Source organism: Engraulis encrasicolus, chromosome 23, assembly GCF_034702125.1.
Source record: "Engraulis encrasicolus isolate BLACKSEA-1 chromosome 23, IST_EnEncr_1.0, whole genome shotgun sequence".
Taxonomy (NCBI): domain Eukaryota; kingdom Metazoa; phylum Chordata; class Actinopteri; order Clupeiformes; family Engraulidae; genus Engraulis; species Engraulis encrasicolus.
The window spans coordinates 18,543,496-18,563,178 of record NC_085879.1 but is presented as its reverse complement, the minus strand read 5'-3'; the positions used below and the strand labels follow the sequence as shown (position 1 = coordinate 18,563,178).

Below are 19,683 nucleotides of genomic sequence, written 5' to 3'. Positions count from 1 at the left end.
TGTCACCTGTGGTAAGTTGTATGCATAAAACTATAATGACTCCTGTATAACTTATCTGAGAAGCTCTGACCATACTGGATAGGAATGAATGCAAGTGACCCATGGGCCTTGGAATTTGTAGCTAAGCCTCGCTTGTACAAATTAGGTCTACTCTGTGTAGCTAAAAAAAATAATAAAAGTAGTTAATTTGATCAAAATTAAATAGCGTCTCTGGAGCTCTTTGTCATTGTTCAACTACAGAATTTATGCTTCACGTGTTTTGTCAATGGTCTCACAATCTAAACAGATGAATGGCAGTAATGTAACAAAACATTATACAAACAAATGTCATTCAACAATATTTATGTAATTGATATTTTCTCCAAATAAGACACATTTATTGTGTAAAAAAGGATACAATCGCAGAATGGGAGCTTTAGCGTTAATGATTTTTTTTCTTAAATGTTAAACTGGTTATGACCCAAAACTGTACAGTCTTGTTAGAAAATATTTCCATAAATAGGCCTATCCTTTAAGATTCGGAACTTACGCCGATAATTAAATTACAAATTGATAAATATGGCATCATGGATATGTATTTACATCGGTATTAACAAAAGGCAACGTTATATTCAAATGTAACAATCGTAACCTAACATCACACTTCTCCACCTGAAAACGGACGTGGACAACAGAATCGACCCCATCAAACATGGAAATACATTCACGAGTAGGCTATATACTTATGTATGATTTATTTTCTTGTTCAAGTTCAAGACAAAGACTTTGGCACGTTTCTTAAGACTGTTTGAAGTTGTAACAATCAATCAAAAGGTGATGGTAAACTGTCACCTCCCATATAAAACATCGTGAAATATTATTCCTTTTTAATTCTTTAAATAAAATTTTGAGAAAATACATAAATGAAAAATAAAATAATTATCTGAAACCTGCAAACTGAAAGTGAAAAACATTTTCTTTATTCTTAGAAAGTAGGCTATTTTATTTATGATTTGTTTCTTCGAACTCGGAATAGAGTCAATTTTTTTTCGAATCCTGAGAAAGGACGAGGCCTGCTGGAAAAGAGTTATTCCTCCATGTTGTTCCCATGCCATTTGTACAGTAAAGTTTTTTTTCTGAAGGTTTCCTTACTCTTGTGGTCCGTGTAAGAGAGCTCGTTTGTCACTTCAAACGTACCATTCATTAAAGTTGGGCGCTAGTCCATCGCTGTGCGCAGATGTGTTATGCACGGCTGACGGTGGGGTTTTCGTGGGGTCTTCTGTGCTGGCTGAGACTAAAACTGGGGGTGTGGACGACTCGTATCCAGAACTTGCTGCAGGAGACGACTCCGAGCCCTGTGACTCGTGTACCTTTTAGTAATAAAACATAATAAAACACATAAATTAGCCCTTAGTAGTAGTACAATCACAACACATTCTCGTGTTCATCGTGCAAAATAGCCACTCTCTCCAAAGGTACACAGAGTAAGCCAAATAGCCAAGACTACTACAACTCTTTGATCTAGGCCTTAATGCATGAGAACATGTTAGGCTACAAAACAGCATCGTCATGGGCAGTGGGTTAAATGGAAAGGTTGTCAGGACAAGTGAAGCATATTGCTAATAAACAAAATATGTCAACAAACAAGCAATTTAGCGCCGTGAACATGGATTGGCACACTGCTGGTATAATAACAGTCTACGCAGTATGTTATGAATGTGCTTTGGTTATGGCGTATTGCATAGTTTCAGTTTGTTTACCTTCATGTGTTTCCTGAGTGAGCTGGGATGTGTGTAGGACTTGTCGCACACTTTGCAGATGTATGGCTTGTCAGACGTGTGCACGTGCATGTGCTTTTTCCTGTCGCTACTGTTGGCGAATCGTCTGTCGCAGCCATCGAATTCACACTTGAACGGTTTCTCCCCTGCCAAAAAAAAAAAGATCAGACTACTACAAAGCACTGTTGATGCTCACAGACACCACACAATTGCAGTCCTACGACTACGAATTTCTTCTGCAGTCAGGCTATTCACACAGGTTACTGCAAGCAACATATAGGCCTAGCCAACATATTTTAAAATAGAATGGGCCTCACTCACTCTCATTGGACATGTTGTCCGTTCTTCGTCTCTTGTCAGTAACAAACTTTTTAAAACTTTCAACCACAAGGCAAGCTCTTGTATACTTGCACTTGCTTTGGGAAACATCGACTACCACAACTAGAATACTGTTTTAGGTCAATTACTTACAATTTTACGGCGGCTTAAACAAACTGGACTTTTTATGATGCAACTCTATGGCACAGCCACTCAACATGCAGCTACACACACACACACACACACACACACACACACACACACACACACACACACACACACACACACACACACACACACACACACACACACACCACAGCCGCGATGGCACCAGGAAAGTATAGGCTAAGGAAACAGCCTTTGTTACGTTTTACTTTTGAAAACCCTACAGCCTTGGAACTGCATTTACATTAGTTTACTTTCTTCCTGTCTCCGAGAGCATATGCTTCAGCAACTAAAGGAAATCTCCAGCAACACAAGCATTCGCGGCCTTGTATTCACTCTCTTACACACACACACACACACACACACACACACACACACACACACACACACACACACACACACACACACACACACACACAGTTCAACATTTGATCTGAATAGGGTGGCTGTGCTTACATTTGGCCTAGTTTAACTCATTCAAGCCAAGCCATCAACACACAGCCAGGACTAAGCTAGCCTACCACCAGGGAAATGTGGTTCAAAACTCTTTTGAGTTTTCGTTACCTGTATGAGTTCTTTTATGGATTTTCAGGTTTTCTGATCGAGCGAATATTTTCCCACAGCCCGGGAACGGACAAGGAAAGGGCTTTTCTCCCGTGTGCACTCGGATATGGTTGACGAGTTTATATTTGGCCTTGAAAGATTTCCCTTCTCTAGGACAATCCTCCCAGAAGCAAATGTGGTTACTCTGCTCTGGCCCGCCAACGTGCTCCATGGACACATGCGTAACCATCTCGTGCATGGTGCTGAAAGTCCGGTCACAAGTCTTTTTGGGTCTGTGCATCTGGTGCTCATCAATCCACTTACAGGACATTTCTTGTTTTATGGGCTGCCGCATGTACCGAAAGAAAGCCCCGGGCCCGTGGTGCGTGGGCACGTTCATGCCCATGTTCATATTGATCTGGTGGTTGTAGTTGTGAAGCTGCGCCGCGCCATAAGGGTCCGTCCGAGGACTGGCGACGGGACGGTAGGGGTCTGGTCTACCAAAAATGTCCCCGCGTAAACCGAGGTGCATTTGGCTGTTGACGACATGTCCGCTCGGTGATGTGTGGCTGACCGCTTGCTCGTGGTGGAGCCCAGGAAACAACAGATGTCCCGGGTTGTCAGAGATTCCTGGGGGTCCGTGTAGACTTCCCGCAGAAGCTGCAAAGATCCCATGCTGGGCGCTAGCTGCCGACTCTCCAATGCCAGCACCACGGTTCCTGAATAGAAAGTCTCGGGTCGTATTGAAAGGTCCACCGCCGTAGGAACCCACCTGTCCGCCGTGGTGGTGCCCAAGCGCGTATCCAGTCGCCTGCGGAGTGAAAGCGGACGTCTGACTAGACGCGATGTCGGGGGTCACCGAACTGATCTTGAAAGCTGCCGAATGGGAGGAATCTGCGAAGGGATTAAGTCCCAGCCCCGGGTCCCTGTTCCCCAGATCATGATGCCGCGGTGCTCCGAAGCCCCCAACTCCTAGCGACGGGAATTGAGGACCACTGTCAAGGAGCATAGTCATTTGGACTCAAATGACAAAAAGAAAACGAAAAGTAAGCAAATAAAACGCAAACCCCGTGTTAGCGGAGGTGAATTATAGCCTTTTACACGAAAACTGATATCTCTATACAGTGTTGCTCAGCTAGACGCACACGAAAATGGAAAAAGTTCCGAAGACAAATCCTCGCGCTCGGTCGGTGAGCGGGGGAGAAAAACTCCCGCAACTGTGATCCGTGAGAACGTGGATCAAACTTCCCCCCCTTTCCAGGCGAGTGATGTCCTTGGACTGATGAAGTCAATCACTCACTCCTTGCACATAAATGAACTCGGGAGGCAGCTCTACGATGGCCAATCGCAGCGCAGCATCTTCTCTTTCACGTGACCACAACGAGAACCGCTAATTGGCTAGCTGTCTGTTGATTGACACATTTGAGGATTGGATATGTTGGTTCGTTTCATTGGTTCCATTTGATTGGCTCGCGAGGCATTATTTGCAGGTGAGGCTATGGGACATTACTTAAGTTCTGTACGTGATCCTTGTTTGTTTGTTGGGTAGTACTGCAGTTGTGTCACGCGTTGGCGGGATATTTATTTCTTTATTTTTTATCTGTTGCACTGATGAAACATACATAGGTCTCCCTATCCCCCCTAGTTGCACCACAGGCAAATGCACCAACCGACGTAGGCTACTAATGCATTTAAGTTACTACTTGGGTAGAGTAAGCTAAATGGATGTTTAGTGTTTACAGTTCTTTCATTCATTGCAACTTATGAAAAGTCTGGAAGTCCTTACGCATGGCAACAAACAATGAGATGTTATTTACTGTGGAATATGAAATAAGATGCATTTGCACCAGATTTGACAGGCCTATTGGAGGCTTCATTAGTGTTTTGGGTAATCCTTGCATCTGTTCAAGAAACTCTATCTATCTATCTATCTATCTATCTATCTATCTATCTATCTATCTATCTGTCTGTCTGTCTGTCTGTCTGTCTGTCTATCTGTCTATCTGTCTATCTGTCTGTCGTGTCCGATTTGGCAGTCCACGCACGGACCATTCAAGAAATTGTAATCACCATTATAAACTCAACTGTTTGTCCAAACGTTCGCAGTTTAGCATTACTTCTGACCCAGAGTTTGGGTTTGGTTACAGGGTGCAAAAGTAGTACACATTTAATAAAATAAAATAAAATGTAAGTATGCATGTATGTATACTTACACCCCCAGCAAACCCTCACCCCACCGCCTTCTCCTTCTCCCCCCAAAAAGAAAGAATCTATGCTATAGAGCAAGTTTCACGGGACTGGCGCTGGCTCGCTGCAGGACACATACAATCTGATCAAGTTCAGAGAGGCTGAGTGCTTCAAGCAGCGCTTTATAACACCCAAGCTCTTTTCACTGCACCCCCTACCCCCCAATCTGTCTCAGGAAGGAGCTCCACTTTTTTATTTTAGACATTTCAAAAAGAAAAATCCCTCAAATCAGCCCCCTCAGTCTGCGTTAGCAGCCGTGCGCCTTGGCCCGCTTTTGAGTCCCACACATAGATATCTAACAAGCCTTCGCTAAAACATGGCGATAATTGTGGGGTGAGTTCGTGTCTTTATGTATTCTTTTTTTAAGAATCTGTATTTTTTTAGACGAGGTTGTGTGTATATAATGTGCTGTGCCTGGTGGTATTATTTATATTAAGTGATTTTGTTTAAGCCCATGGCGTGCGTAAAGATGTATTATTTTTTTCAAATGTAGGCTAATGTAGGAAAATGTCTTTTGTTGGAAAACAGAACAGAAATATGTCGAAAGAGCATAGTCTCTTTTTCTCTCTCATCTCTTTCTCACACACACACACACACACACACACACACACACACACACACACACACACACACACACACACACACACACACACACACACACACCGTTTACCATTACAGGCACATACACATAGGCACGTATACACCTACAAAAGACGCAACCTAAAGCCAGTCAGCGCGCACACAAGCACGCACGCACGCACGTACACAGCGCCACGCGCACGGACGCACCCACATGCTACTATGGGGTGTAGCGGGCAAGTCTGTGATGGGTAAACACGTTGGCCTGCCTCCGAGTCCCCTTGAATTTATGGCGACCTCTGTGAACTTTCGCAAGTGACGGGCTGTTAACTTTCCCCTGGTCTCCCTCGAGATATTTTATTGGGCTGTTGAAAGCAAAAGACGCGGTTAGCTTATTATAAATGGTGTGTTCACAGTGTGAGAATATGGCCATAAAGCAATTAAACCACAAGAGGCGTGCGCACTATGTCCTATATAATCTTAAACCAAGATACTGTCTTTTGGTGCTGGAAGCTGGATCGTTGTTTTCTGAAATTCCTGGGAAAGTGTGGCATTTCACCAGTCCTGTTAATAAATGGTCTATAGCAACTGTTGCGCACAGATGAAAACTTCAGCACTAGCGTATGCTCCACTGTACGAGTAGTCTAAAATTAAAGGCTGCTCTCGTGAGTGATAGTTTTATTTTCTCCACCCACTGCTTTACAGATGATGTATATTATTGACACTAAATAATTTGCCCAACAAAGGAGCAAACTATTTTCTGGATTAAAAATAAACATTTCTGTTTGTTTACTTCCTATTGATGTTATAACCTACGTTAGGGCCTCAGATATTGCTGTGGCTTATAGCCTACTGCATGCTGAATAGACATTTCCCTTTACATTAATAGCAAGGTACAACCGTTATAATAGCATAGTTATAACGATGAAAATGCATCACCCACAAATGCTTCCAGGCGAAGATGCACATTTTGCACTAATATACTTAATTATTCTACTACCCACGAACTGGCTTCACGTATCTTCTTTTCTTGTTTTTATTTAGGCCTATTATTTTTTCTTTGAAAAAATATTTTCTTTCAGGCCTTTTATTAATAAATTGTAGCTATTTTCCTCCAGCCTTACTTACATTCCATTTATACCATCAGAAAATGTAACTGGATAAAAACACTTTCTTGAACGTCTGGTACGTGGTAGGCTACCCTTGTATGTGGACTTTGCGTTTTGTGTCATAGTACTTTCCCCCCCAAGTTTCTTATTATTAGACCTATTAAGCAAGCAGACTCAATATATATCTGCAAACACACTTTGGATGAATCAGCCTATGTTGACAGCACCACACTTGTCATGTGGGTTGTTAAGTCATTATAGAAGGAATACTTTCTCAAATATAATTCTGTCTACTTATTTCCAAATCTCCCTGCTGTTGTAAGACATTAGTCTGAGTTATGTTTTCAATGAATCATTTCTAAATGTGTTCTCCTACACAAACATCCTGAGTGTGTGCGTGCTTGTGGTAATTTTGATTTATAATCTGACTTAATGCTGTGTGTTCCCATATCTGATGAATGTAGGTGGATAGAAATCGTGCCGAGGGCTCTGAAACGATCCACGAGTCCCGGGCATGCGCATACACGGCTTACCAGGACCCTCTTGATATTAATATTAAAGGAGGCTCACTGTACCCCACTTAATAATGTTGTGCTAGCAGCACCGCTAGCATCAATTCTTCAAATTAGTTTAGCAATTCGGTGTGCGTAATGCAAGGTACTTCCTCTTCATGGAACTCAAAATTGCTTACTGTACACAAGCTGTAAGCCAAAATGTCGCCCTAAATTGCGCTTTCATTGGTAAACGAATTTAGTGTTCGCGAGAAGCGTCTTGAGAAGTCTTATTCGAGTTTTACACCCAAGCTGTCTACACGAGGCATTATCTTTCGGTTTCTTCGGCAATTCCCCGTGAAAGGAGTAAACATTGCCCTCTGGTTCGTGCGAAGCGACAACTCGCCAAGTTCTGTTAGAGAAACTTTCCTCAGAAGTGTTAACCCACTAGTGTCCAGACGAAAGGAGCCAGTTGTAGCGCTGCCGGTGTCCGACCATTGAACGCGGCAGTAGGATAAATGACATAGGAAAGGAAGGACTATTTTCATTATTAGTCCATTCTTGTCGCCTTGTTGACCTTGTAAATGTTTTGTAAATGCAAGTGAGCTAAAAATATTAATATAATAAAAAGACAAGTACTTTGCCATTCGAATTGGATACTGATTTGCAGCATTTATCCATGCACTGAAATTATTTTTGAGGCATCAAAAAAAAAATCTTGCATTTTTTGAAGTCATTATTACACTGAAACATGAACATTACAAGCACAGCCCTCTATTGCTACCTTGACAAAAATGGCATCCACTCTCAATAGCCATCCCCATGAAACCAGTACTTTAAAACAATAGTTGTGTTATATTTTAATATACACATTTATTCAACAACATGGAAGATACTTTCTCTCCAAATACCACATATTGTCTGTGAGACTCATGTATGAAAACTACAATGGCCTCGTATTTTGGGAGGTGGATAAGAGGCTCCAGTGGGAAGGTAGCTAGGTAATATCTGTGGCTGTCTTGGCCCTGCTGCTTGCTGGGTCGGGAATGCGAACATGATATTTGCCCCCCTTTTGAAGAAGGCAGGGTCTTGTTTTGCTGACCCGTGCGGCATTTGTTTTGTCCAGAGCGGCCAAACCTTGGTTCCCCTTAAGGCACCTGCATTTAATATATATATACCTCCTCAGGGTTTTAGCGTAAGCTTCTTTGGTGTCAGTAAGTCATGCATGGCTAAGCTGTCGTGTAGGCCACTAGTGCAGTGTTTTGTGTCTGTGTCTCTCACTGTGTGTGTGTGTGTGTGTGTGTGTGTGTGTGTGTGTGTGTGTGTGTGTGTGTGTGTGTGTGTGTGTGTTGCCACTAGTTAGTTGCTCACCTTTTTGCGGGCAGAGGTGTGGTTCATACGGGCCGTATTTTGAAACCGATTGGAGATCAATTTAAAAAAAAAAAAAAATTTAGTGAGCCGCCAAGCCACAAGCAAGCTCATGTTGATATAGTATTCGCGACTGGTGTATTGTTGGGCAGTAATAAATGGTCTAAGGAATGTAGCATGAAGGCGATTATAAGCCGGTATTGAGTTTTTGGGGAGACTGGGTGTGCTCAGCTAGGTTTGCTGCCTTAGTGCTGTTTCAGAGCTATGTTTTCCATGGCAGCAATAGTGGATATGCACCATAGACAGCTAAAAACTTGGGTTATTAGGGTTTTTTGTTACATTATTTCTTCATGGTATTTGCTAATGAAGATTTAGCCAGGTGCATACACATGCACATGCGAACACACACACACTTGCATATCTGGGACACACTTCGTGCATGGACGCAATCTCTCTCTCTCACACACACACACACACACACACACACACACACACACACACACACACACACACACACACACACACACACACACACACACACACAGGAATTTAGCAATTCGGACACACACACACACAGACGCATAAATGCACAGACACTTGCATATTTCTTGTTTTTCCTTGTAAGCAATCGTAAGTACACATAATCACTTAACTCACACACATTTCATACACACGCCCACACACACACACACACACACACACACACACACACACACACACACACACACACACACACACACACACACACACACACACACACACACACACACACACACACACAGGTTTAGGATGCACACATACAAACACCTCAGGTTATTTCAAACTGTTCTCCATAAATAAATCGCTAAAAATTAACTGAACTAACTGTCGAACTCACACACACACACACACACACACACACACACACACACACACACACACACACACACACACACACACACACACACACACACACACACACACACACACACACACACACACACACACACACACACACACACATGTGTGCTGACACACAAACATGTTCATCCGTGTATATGCACACACTCGTGCGCATATACACATTTACGCGCGCACACACACACACACCTGTGAATACACACTCATGCACGCACATGCACACACACACACACACACACACACACACACACACACACACACACACACACACACACACACACACACACACACACACACACACACAGACGCACACTCGTGCACACATACACGAACACACGCACACGCACACGCACACTCGTGCACACGCGCACACACACTCACACCAATGCATACACACATGCTCACATACACACACACACACACACACACACCGACTCCCTTATCTCAGGACAATGTGCACTCAAATATCAAGTTTATTCTTTGCTGGTGCTAGTATGAACTGCATGGCCAAATATCTTTTTCTTCTCTTTCTGTCCTTTTCCTGTAGGCCCCTCAACAGGAGGAGGACAAGACCGGACACTTCACTGCAGTGCATAAACTTAACGCAAGAGAGCTAGTAAGGATGAAATGCATGTCTCTCTCTCTCTCTCTCTCTCTCTCTCTCTCTCTCTCTCTCTCTCTCTCTCTCTCTCTCTCTCTCTCTCTCTCTCTCTCACACATGTTTGTATGTACACAGTAAAAAATGCTGTAAATCGGTAAATCAACACTATTCTGTGAACTCATGGTCCCAATGAATTTAGTATTAAATCAACTCTCATCAGCTGAGTGCTGAATTAACTCTTAGTGAGTGCATATATGGCTTCGCAGTGTTAATTCAAGTTGATTTCAATGCTGAAATCGAATGGGACCACATATTCTCAAATTAGTGTTGAATTAACACTGAGTTTCGTACTCCTGCAAGTACAGCATGTGTGCATGGGTGGGCCTGCGTGCATGAGGGATGTATCCTATGGCAACATGGCTGGTGGTTGCCATTTTGACTCAAGTTCAAACTGCTGCAGTGTGTGCTGTAACCCACTCCAATCTAATGCACAGCAAGCCATGTCTCTATGTATGTGCTAGGTGTTTATTTCACTATTATTACTCTGTATAGTTGGAGGATACAGAGTGCTCACTTGTGCTCTCTGTTGAAAATGTATGAAAGTTGAATGTTTATTGATCGCAAACGCCTATTACTACTTCTTATGACATATGCTTGCTGTAGTTGTTAACACTGCGGCACACATAATTGATAGTTTGTCTACGCTGTTTGCCTTTTTTTATGTCGCTGTATGTGTCCATATTTTAAAACGTGCCAGCAAGCTCTAACAACAAACGATGTACATAGTACAGTGTCGAAATGGCATTACTTGTTACTGTTAAAACACTTTTTAGTGTGCGGAGGAAAGCTCGCCTTAAAACATGCCTTAAAATATGTAAGCACATTGGATACTAGTGTTACCACAGTATTCGTTGGCGAGAATGTTGCTTTTATTATCTTTCCATTTGCCACTGCATTTGGACCTGCGATTTACCCATATGGTTTACAGTACACCGACAAAATGCGCCATGGACATTGGTCGACAGGAAATTACTATAAAATTATTTCGTACAGATTTTTTGCACGTTAGGGTTGGACAAGTCAAGTGATGTGCAGTATATCATTTGTCCGGTGTTATGATACTGGAGAATTTGTGTTGTTACAATATAATCTGCTATTTGTGGATATGTACCTGGAAAATAAGAATGTCAAATGTCAAATGCATGGTTAATACTATTTAACAGTTTGGGTTTATCCTTGTGTTGTGAAGACTTGAGCTGGGTGCCGGTTACAAACAAGTTGTACTTTTAGGGGACCATGTCCGATCTGTTTGTAAGAGTTTCTTTTCTACTCCATTATACACTTTATTAAAATGATTTAAATATATATATTTTTGTTACTGTTGCATTTTTATGTTGAATATCTCAAAGTCAATAAAAACTAAGCAATCATTTACGAACATATTTTTCTTATTTGGGGAAAGGGGGCAATTTTACACACACCATGACCTTTTGTACAGTGAGTGGTCAACAAGATTTTTCTGATTTTCTTTTCAGACTGAGATTGTTATTGTTTGTATTCATTCATAACCAATGCAAGCCTACCTCACTCATAAAAATATATGATGAATTCAGTTTTGTGATTTGTTTCATAATCTGCTGTATACTGCTGGTGTAACACAGGGCCAAATTTGAGCAAATATTTTCACCTATAAATCTTACAAACCAGAGTGTTTCTCTGTCTCCTTCTCCCTCTTTGTTAAACACACACACACGCGCACACACACACGCACACACGCACACACACAATTGCAAATATGGACATTTGGGAAATGATGTTTGCCATCATTGATTAACTCTTCAAGTTTGATCTGTGATCATGCAAGACCGACATTTTATTAATTTGCCTTCAAATTGGTGTATTAAAAGAAGCAATGGTGTTGTGTGTCCTTTCCTGGTTGCATACTGCCAAAGGATAACCATGTCCCCAAAATAATAGCCACACTGTTATCAGGGATAACCATTGACTCTGGCTTTGTGTGTTTGCAACTGAAGAGATTGTCCATAGATCACTGACAGCACATTTACCACGTTTTCCTCTTGCAAACACAACAAAGCACGAGAGAGAGATGGGGTCAGAGGTGCCTTGAAGAATACAGAGTGATATCCCCATGCAGTCACCACGCTATTAGGACGAAAAGAACACATGAACTCATGAAAAGAAAAAAACAATGGAGGACATCATGAACCAAATTGAATTAACTATTTTTTGAGGCTATTGGACATGATTTATAAATGACATTTCAAGTTTGTTTTAAACTTCGTCGTTATTGACGACAATGACACGATGAAAAAAAAACTAGTTTCCTGGATGATTTTCTCCATCTCAATATTCATTGGTTGACTACTGCAAGTATTCAATGTATTGGGTTTTTTTTTCGTTTTGGAGTCATTACGCATGCCCTGACGTTTTGTCACTCCAAAAAGGTATCCTAGACACCTTTGCCATGGCCACAGACTACCCTTGCCTATTGGGTGTATAAAAAGATATAGCCAACTGCTTAAAATTACCTTCATTGAGAACAAAAGTGTTTTTTTTTAAAATATATATATATATATATATTTTCCCCCCTCCATTTCAACCTGATATCAGAGTGCATGATGCCAGCATCCGGTGAAAATGCGTCAGAGGATGAGGCAGGTTGGCACCACATTGGTTACAGGGGCGGCACCAAAATCTCTGCAATATACCAACATAGCGTCTGTGTCTCAAGCAAATGCATAGGTTGATGTGAAATTGCAATTTTAGGTAATGTAGGCCTACATGAATAGATTCCGAGGTCTTGATAAAAACAAAACCTCTAGAGGCGTTCCTTGGCACCAAATTGGGGCGAAACGAATCAAACAAACTACTAATAGTTTATTTTCAACAAAAGTCTATTCGTTTGTCTGTAAATGCTGACAACTCAATAAATTGGATGGCTATTGATCAAATTACACCCAACAGGTGACGTCCTAACGGCTGCAGTATAGCTGCTTAACTATTATATCGTGCCTCTAATACTGCCAGATAAACTTTTGCAGCATTAGATTTGGAGATATTTGCTGGTTGTAATGAGACGCCTCTAAGTCAAAGGCAGACCAGTGTTTGGTAGTACATACGCGGCACATATCAAAGCGTTTTCTCTGCGATATTTGAAAACGGAGTCCTGTGGTGAACGCCTGCATGGCCCTTTTAAAACAAACCCAGTCGCTGTCAATCATCGAGCATTCCAACCAATCCCAAAGCGCCCGTTTTTAAAAGCAGCTTTGCCTGCTGTGCTTTTATATTGCAGCATGGCCTGCTTCGAAGCATTTTTACTACCACGGTTATTGCCACAAATCAAGAGGGCAAAGTGAGCGGCATGGGACTCACAGCAACTTTAACAAGCTTGTGTCTGAATCCTGCGCCTGCGATGATGTTCACGGCCAAGAATTTCACATGCAGATGATGGTGATATTGAGGGAAAAGAGGGGGGAATGTAGGGGAACAATGTTGCTAGGTAAATCCTGAACTCTCCAAAGGTTTGGTTGATTCTGCAAAAAATATACCCACAACCAGCCAAACTTCACGACAGAGACAGAGAGAGTGAGAGGGAGAGAAAAAAACATGACAAGCCTGTCGAGGTTTAGTGGCTGCCCTCTTTCCTGCATCAACCCCGGGGAGAGCAATACTGAACCCAGCGTGGTGCTGCCACCTTTGGCAGGGGAGCACATGGGGCACCCCACCGGCAGTTCCTTAAAACTCTGCCCCTCGCACAATCTGCGAGACTACCCTGAGACGAGGGCCCGTGCATATGTTGACCACCACTCGGTTCCCCATCTCCCAGACACGGGCTACAGCAACGGCCACCGGTTAGACGCCAGCCCTAGGGGCATTATCATTGGGACAAACCTGACAGGAGCAAGCATGCCACCAGTCACAGATCAACTGGCAGCAGCGAGACCCAGCCAACATGGCACCAGCACCGGGCGCTACCGTGACCTCTCCGGCTACAGGGATGGCAGAAGTCACGCTTTCTTCACCACCTACCACCACGAGCAGGCCCACGGCTCCGCCGACACAGCTCGCGACTTCAGCAGCCAAGTCATGTTGGGACTTCCCGGAGACCTGCTCTCAAGGGTTCACCCTTACAGCCAGGGCATCACCACCGGGCCGAGGGGCAACGCCGGCCAGCAACTCGTCAGCCAGTTTCTAGGGCTCTACAAGCCGCTAAACATGGCCATGCAGCGGGCTGGAGGGGGTGGTGGTGGTGTTGGAGTCGGAGATCCATTCCTCAGGTGCTCTAGGCAACATCCCAACAGCGAGCTGGTGTGTAAGTGGAGCGACGTCCAATTGGGGGTTGGCGGGAAGCAGCCGTGTGCCAGGACGTTTGGGACCATGTATGAACTTGTCACCCATGTCACGCTGGAGCACGTTGGCGGACCAGAACAGAACGAGTACGTGTGCCATTGGGAGAACTGTCCGCGAGACAGTAAGCCCTTTAAAGCCAAGTACAAACTGGTGAACCATGTCAGGGTGCACACAGGGGAAAAACCCTTTCCTTGCCCCTTCCACGGATGTGAAAAAGTTTTCGCCAGATCAGAAAATCTGAAGATTCACAAGCGAACACATACAGGTTGGTGCCAAAATACAAACACATCAGTAACATTTGTCACGTCAGTGCTTCTTAATTAAAATCAGTACAGAATAGGCTTATGGAAACTATTTAGCATATATTTTTTCACTATTGCTTTCTTCAGTTGCCAAATAGACACTCTATTGGTGCGCCTTTTCCATCATTTAATTAAGATATACCATGCGAATAGATAATAGCCTACTTCATTAATTATGAAGGATTCGAGCAAATAAAGTTATTTAGCCACATTCACACTGTTTACTCTGAAAACAGGACATCGATTGCATTAAATCAGTAACATATAAAGAGGGTGAATATCTTTTTATTTAATTATTACATCGAGATTTTACAATCAATTTTAGAGGAATTGAAAACGTGGCAGACTATAATCATGTCATTTTTATTATCACCTTAACTCACAGTCGCACTTCAGCGCACTTTCACTTCAAACACAAGTTGACGTCATATTTGCTATAGCCAGTAATTGAATATAGAAAATAATTCATATCTGGTATTGCATTGTTATTTCGCTCATGTTTTTTATTATTATTATTATTTTGGATTTGGCATTGGGGGTTGTGTGTTGTGGTTGGACCCCAGCGTTAGTAATCTGCTGAGAAGCGCAACTGGTGTGCGTGTTGAGAGCTAGATAACGTCTTTGGACCAGTTGTTTGGGTGCCTCTGAATCTCATTCATGTGGAGAAATAAATAAATAAGTGCGGGGACACCGGAGAGCTGTGACGTAGTTTTTACGCGGCGCGCAGTTGCAGCCCCAGTAGGAAGGATTACACGCGCTCGCTCGCGCAGGACCCATGCTGCACACTCAGCAGTCTGATAAGCTACGCCACGGAGTGCACACGTCACGCGCCCCCCTCTCTAAATAACGATGTCACTATTTTACTTGTGGCAGACAAAGATAATATTCGTTAAATCACGTGTGGCAGCATGGTTATTCCTAATGTATATTTTACTGAAATGTTGAGCGATAATACATCAGTTGGTCTCCCAAAATACTGGATCACTAGTCTTCTCAGCCAAATTCAATGGCACAAATAGCTTACATACCCAATGAGACATCAAAATCTATCACAATGCTGTGGCAAAACTCTTCCACAAAAATATCATGTACAGTTAACCAATCTGAAAATACCGGTATTGCCATGTGCCGTTTAAAACTCGATGTACACTGTTTATATACAAAACAACGCATTGTAAGGAGTATTTTATTAAGTACCAACGAATTTATGTTTGTTTAAGGCTGGTAAACATTGTTTTGCTGCTTTTGAAAATACTGTTTGTGTTTTGAATTGAAATCAGATTGGTTCGTGACATGTGTTATTGTAGTTTTGCAGACACATGTTTATGTTTTATAATACTGTTATACGTCTGTTTCAGTGAACATTGGTCTCGGAATATTTTAAAGTATGTATAAAACAAGATAACATGGACAAATAAAATACAACAGCTAATACGAAGGTCATGAGTTCTTTGGGAAGAATGACATAGGGGTCACAACATAACAGTGTTTTAGTCTATGAAATCATACAAAATGACAGTTCATTTTGACAAGTCAAGACAAGTCATTCACTCTGTGCTTTGGCAAACCAGACATGTCCCTTCGTAACACGCGGCCCTTTCTCCTCCCTTCTGCACGTTTAGGTGAGAAACCGTTTAAATGCGAGTATGAGGGCTGCAATCGGAGATTTGCAAACAGCAGCGACCGGAAGAAACACTCGCATGTGCACTCCAGTGATAAACCCTACACTTGCAAGGTCAGAGGATGCGAGAAGTGCTATACCCATCCCAGCTCGCTTCGCAAACACATGAAACTCCATTGCAAGGCCTACATGTCCAAAGTCAACGGCGATGAGGGGCGCCCGGAGGATGGGGAACACCTTGCCGAGGGCAGGTCACCCACAGCGGAGCGCCAAGAGGTGTCCTCCCCTCCCGCCTTGACGCGGGCTCCTCCACCGCCACTGCCACCACCCCAACCACTTCCACCGCCGCCACCATCCACCTCCTCGCATGTGGGCTCGCACTCCCCCGAGACACGCACCGAGGCGTCTCTAAGGTCACGTTTCCATCACACGTTTGACAGCACTTTGGACTACTCCGCGCATAGGTCACAGGCTCTCCTGGACCCTTTGTTGATACAACGGAGCAATTATAGGCCCGAGCCCTCGCAGTATCCATGCGCACAGGCGAGCCATTTCAGCCAAGCACACAGGACTTTTGCCAATAGCTCACCTTTTCAGAAGAGTCTCGTTAACGGCTGGTACACCTGTCACAGTGGCGTGGACAATTTTTCGTTAAAACAATGTAATGAGGATATGTGAAGTGGAGGCTGATGTTAGACTACCTACCCAGACTTTCTACGTAAAGTCAGTCATACCAGGCGCGGACGGCTGTGCACAATAGCCCATATGAACCCCAAATATAAATTTGCTCTCCAAAATCTTTTTTAATTTCCAAAAAGCAGATATTTATATACAGTATATAGTGAAAGTTGTTGGTGCGTGAGCTTTAAATGTTGTAAATGACGCCATTTCAGTGTTGTGGTGTGCCAAGTTGGCAGTCTAGCTATTAAACGAATGTTCCGTGTAGTATATCATAAACAAAACACAGACGTGACTATTGAAGGTGTAAATTATCGTCATATACAAGCAATGTAGTCTGTTGAACATAAAGTAGGCTATATTTCCATTGTATGATGTGCCGGAGAACCATATTGACAAACAACGCACTAGTAGATTACACGTTATATAACGGACAGGGGCGAAAGTTCTTGGATAAAAAGAGATCATATAATTATTGTTCTATCATGTGTGATTTTTAAAAGTCAGAGTTGTTTCAAAAGCTGTGAACATTTTTTTTCCTCACACGTCATGTCCAATTTTGACTCCTATTACATTGTACAACGTTTGTTATTTATGTCTCCGTCTTTCCTTGATATCATTATTCAAAGGCAACCTATTTAGGATATCGTGTATTAATTTATTTAATAAAAAGAAAATCATATTACGCATCACAATTAAGTGTACGGGGAAGCAGCGGAGGCCTCGCCTTTGTCTTTCCATATATGGGGCGTGCATGCCCTCTGAAGCGGGCTCCCTGGATGAAACCCCCGTCTTTTTTTTCTTTTCATTTAGCAGTCTATACATGCGGAGGAGGCCATTTCATATATCTCCACACGCTCTCTTGTTGGAGCGCTTGAGAAGCCAATCGACAGTCTACTTGATAAGAATTAAAATGTTTTAATTGCAATTCTACTGTATATACTGTAACATTAATTATGCATTGGATATTTCATTAAAGTGTCTCAATTCTCTTTGATCAAGGCCGTGTGTGATTAAACGCAATGCTTTATTAAAGAAACAGTGGCCGTAGTACTACTATGTCGTAGCAACTCCCAGATTTATGAACCCTGCTTGGTTCAGCTATACTGCTGCGCATTTGAAACTTTTTATATATCTGCTCGTTTCTCGTGCGCTCTCGCACATGCCCATACACATAGGCCTAGTGATTTTTCGATTAGGTAACATTACACTTGGACTTGCTGAAGTCAACGTTGTACTGTATAGTCTTTGCTGTCAAAAAAAGGGTGTGGTGTGCCAGTTTGTGTTTCCATAACCACCATTTGGTTGCGTACTCGTAAAGCTAGCTGGGCCTACTGCCTGTCTCTAGAGTCAAGCAGCCTGCCTACGAGAACCATTTGTCTTTGCCAGTCCGGAATTCATCTGTCGACATTCCGTAGGACAGTTCACTTTTCGGTCTGTTTTCCGTCTGGTAGAACACCAGGCCCTGTTGGAAGAATTTGGATTGATTTCGCAGTCCTTATTCATCAAACGTTTGTGCGCACATGTAGGGGCTATTCAGCCATAGCTCAACGGTTAATGCGCCGGCCTTTAGATCAGAGGGTTGCAGGTTCGAATCCCATCCTACCAGCACGTCCATTCATGTCTGTAGTGCCCTTGAGCATGGCACCTATCCCCACATTGCTCCAGGGACTGTAACCAATACCCTGCAAATTACGAAGTCGCTTTGGATAAAACGCGTCAGCTAAGTGTAATGTCATGTCACATCGGCTTTGGTGCCAGAAATAGCCAAGCCTTCTCTTTTCTCCCTTAGAAATTCTCTGTTAAGCAAATCTAAATAATCTTCCAAAGTGTATGAATCACGAAACGTTCATTTTTTTGATGTGTTATGCTTCGTCCTGTGCATTGCCACAGCTGTGTAGTCAACCTTGCTGTTCTTCGCCGACTATACACCTTCTCTTTTTGAAACTGGGCTGTAAGATATAGACTTGGTGCCAAATCAACTTTTCCCACAACCTCAAATTTCTACCATCACAATACCGTCATAATCAGATATGTCTGCTTCTTGTCCATCATTTTTTGTTGTTGCGCATATCCCGCGTGGCCTGGCTGCGACTGGAATACTTTACCCCTACCGCCAACCTGGTCAATTGAATCCACGTGTGATTGTAACGAACAAGCGATAGGCCTAGGTATCAAGTTACACTTTTCAATATCGTTAACTTTATGAAGAGAGCGCAAATAACAAAAATAAAATGCCCTCGAAGGTGGTTTTCTCTACAATAGTTGGTACATAGAAATGATGTGCACATGTCTCTTCTCCTTTACAGTACAAACAGAATGCCTTTTTAATGTTGAACAAATAGCTGGTGTCATGCATTTTACAAATCTGGATGCGAGAAATTGCTATTCACTTCGTTGCTGCTGCTGCTACTACACTTTGCAAAACATATGTGCTGTCTTGTGTCTGTCTTGAAATGGCATACAGGTACAGTGGAGTCATATGCTTCAAAACAGAGCCACACTCTCTTATGGGGAATCTCTCTCTCTCTCTCTCTCTCTCTCTCTCTCTCTCTCTCTCTCTCTCTCTCTCTCTCTCTCTCTCTCTCTCTCTCTCACACACACACACACACACTCTCACACACACACACACA

General features: G+C 42.8%; 2 protein-coding genes across 2 annotated transcripts; one reads left to right on the top strand and one right to left on the bottom strand.

Moving 5' to 3' along the window:
• Positions 1 to 719: 719 nt before the first annotated feature.
• On the bottom strand, positions 720 to 4,050 carry zic3 (zic family member 3 heterotaxy 1 (odd-paired homolog, Drosophila)). Its single transcript, XM_063190425.1, has 3 exons — positions 2,805 to 4,050; positions 1,740 to 1,903; positions 720 to 1,349 (listed from the first exon to the last, which is right to left on the bottom strand). Exons 1-3 carry the CDS (start codon positions 3,796 to 3,798, stop codon positions 1,167 to 1,169), a joined length of 1,341 nt encoding a protein of 446 aa, XP_063046495.1. The 5' UTR covers positions 3,799 to 4,050; the 3' UTR covers positions 720 to 1,166.
• Positions 4,051 to 13,705: 9,655 nt separating this feature from the next.
• On the top strand, positions 13,706 to 17,050 carry zic6 (zic family member 6). Its single transcript, XM_063189692.1, has 2 exons — positions 13,706 to 14,714; positions 16,374 to 17,050. Exons 1-2 carry the CDS (start codon positions 13,706 to 13,708, stop codon positions 17,048 to 17,050), a joined length of 1,686 nt encoding a protein of 561 aa, XP_063045762.1.
• The last annotated feature ends 2,633 nt before the right edge of the window (positions 17,051 to 19,683 follow it).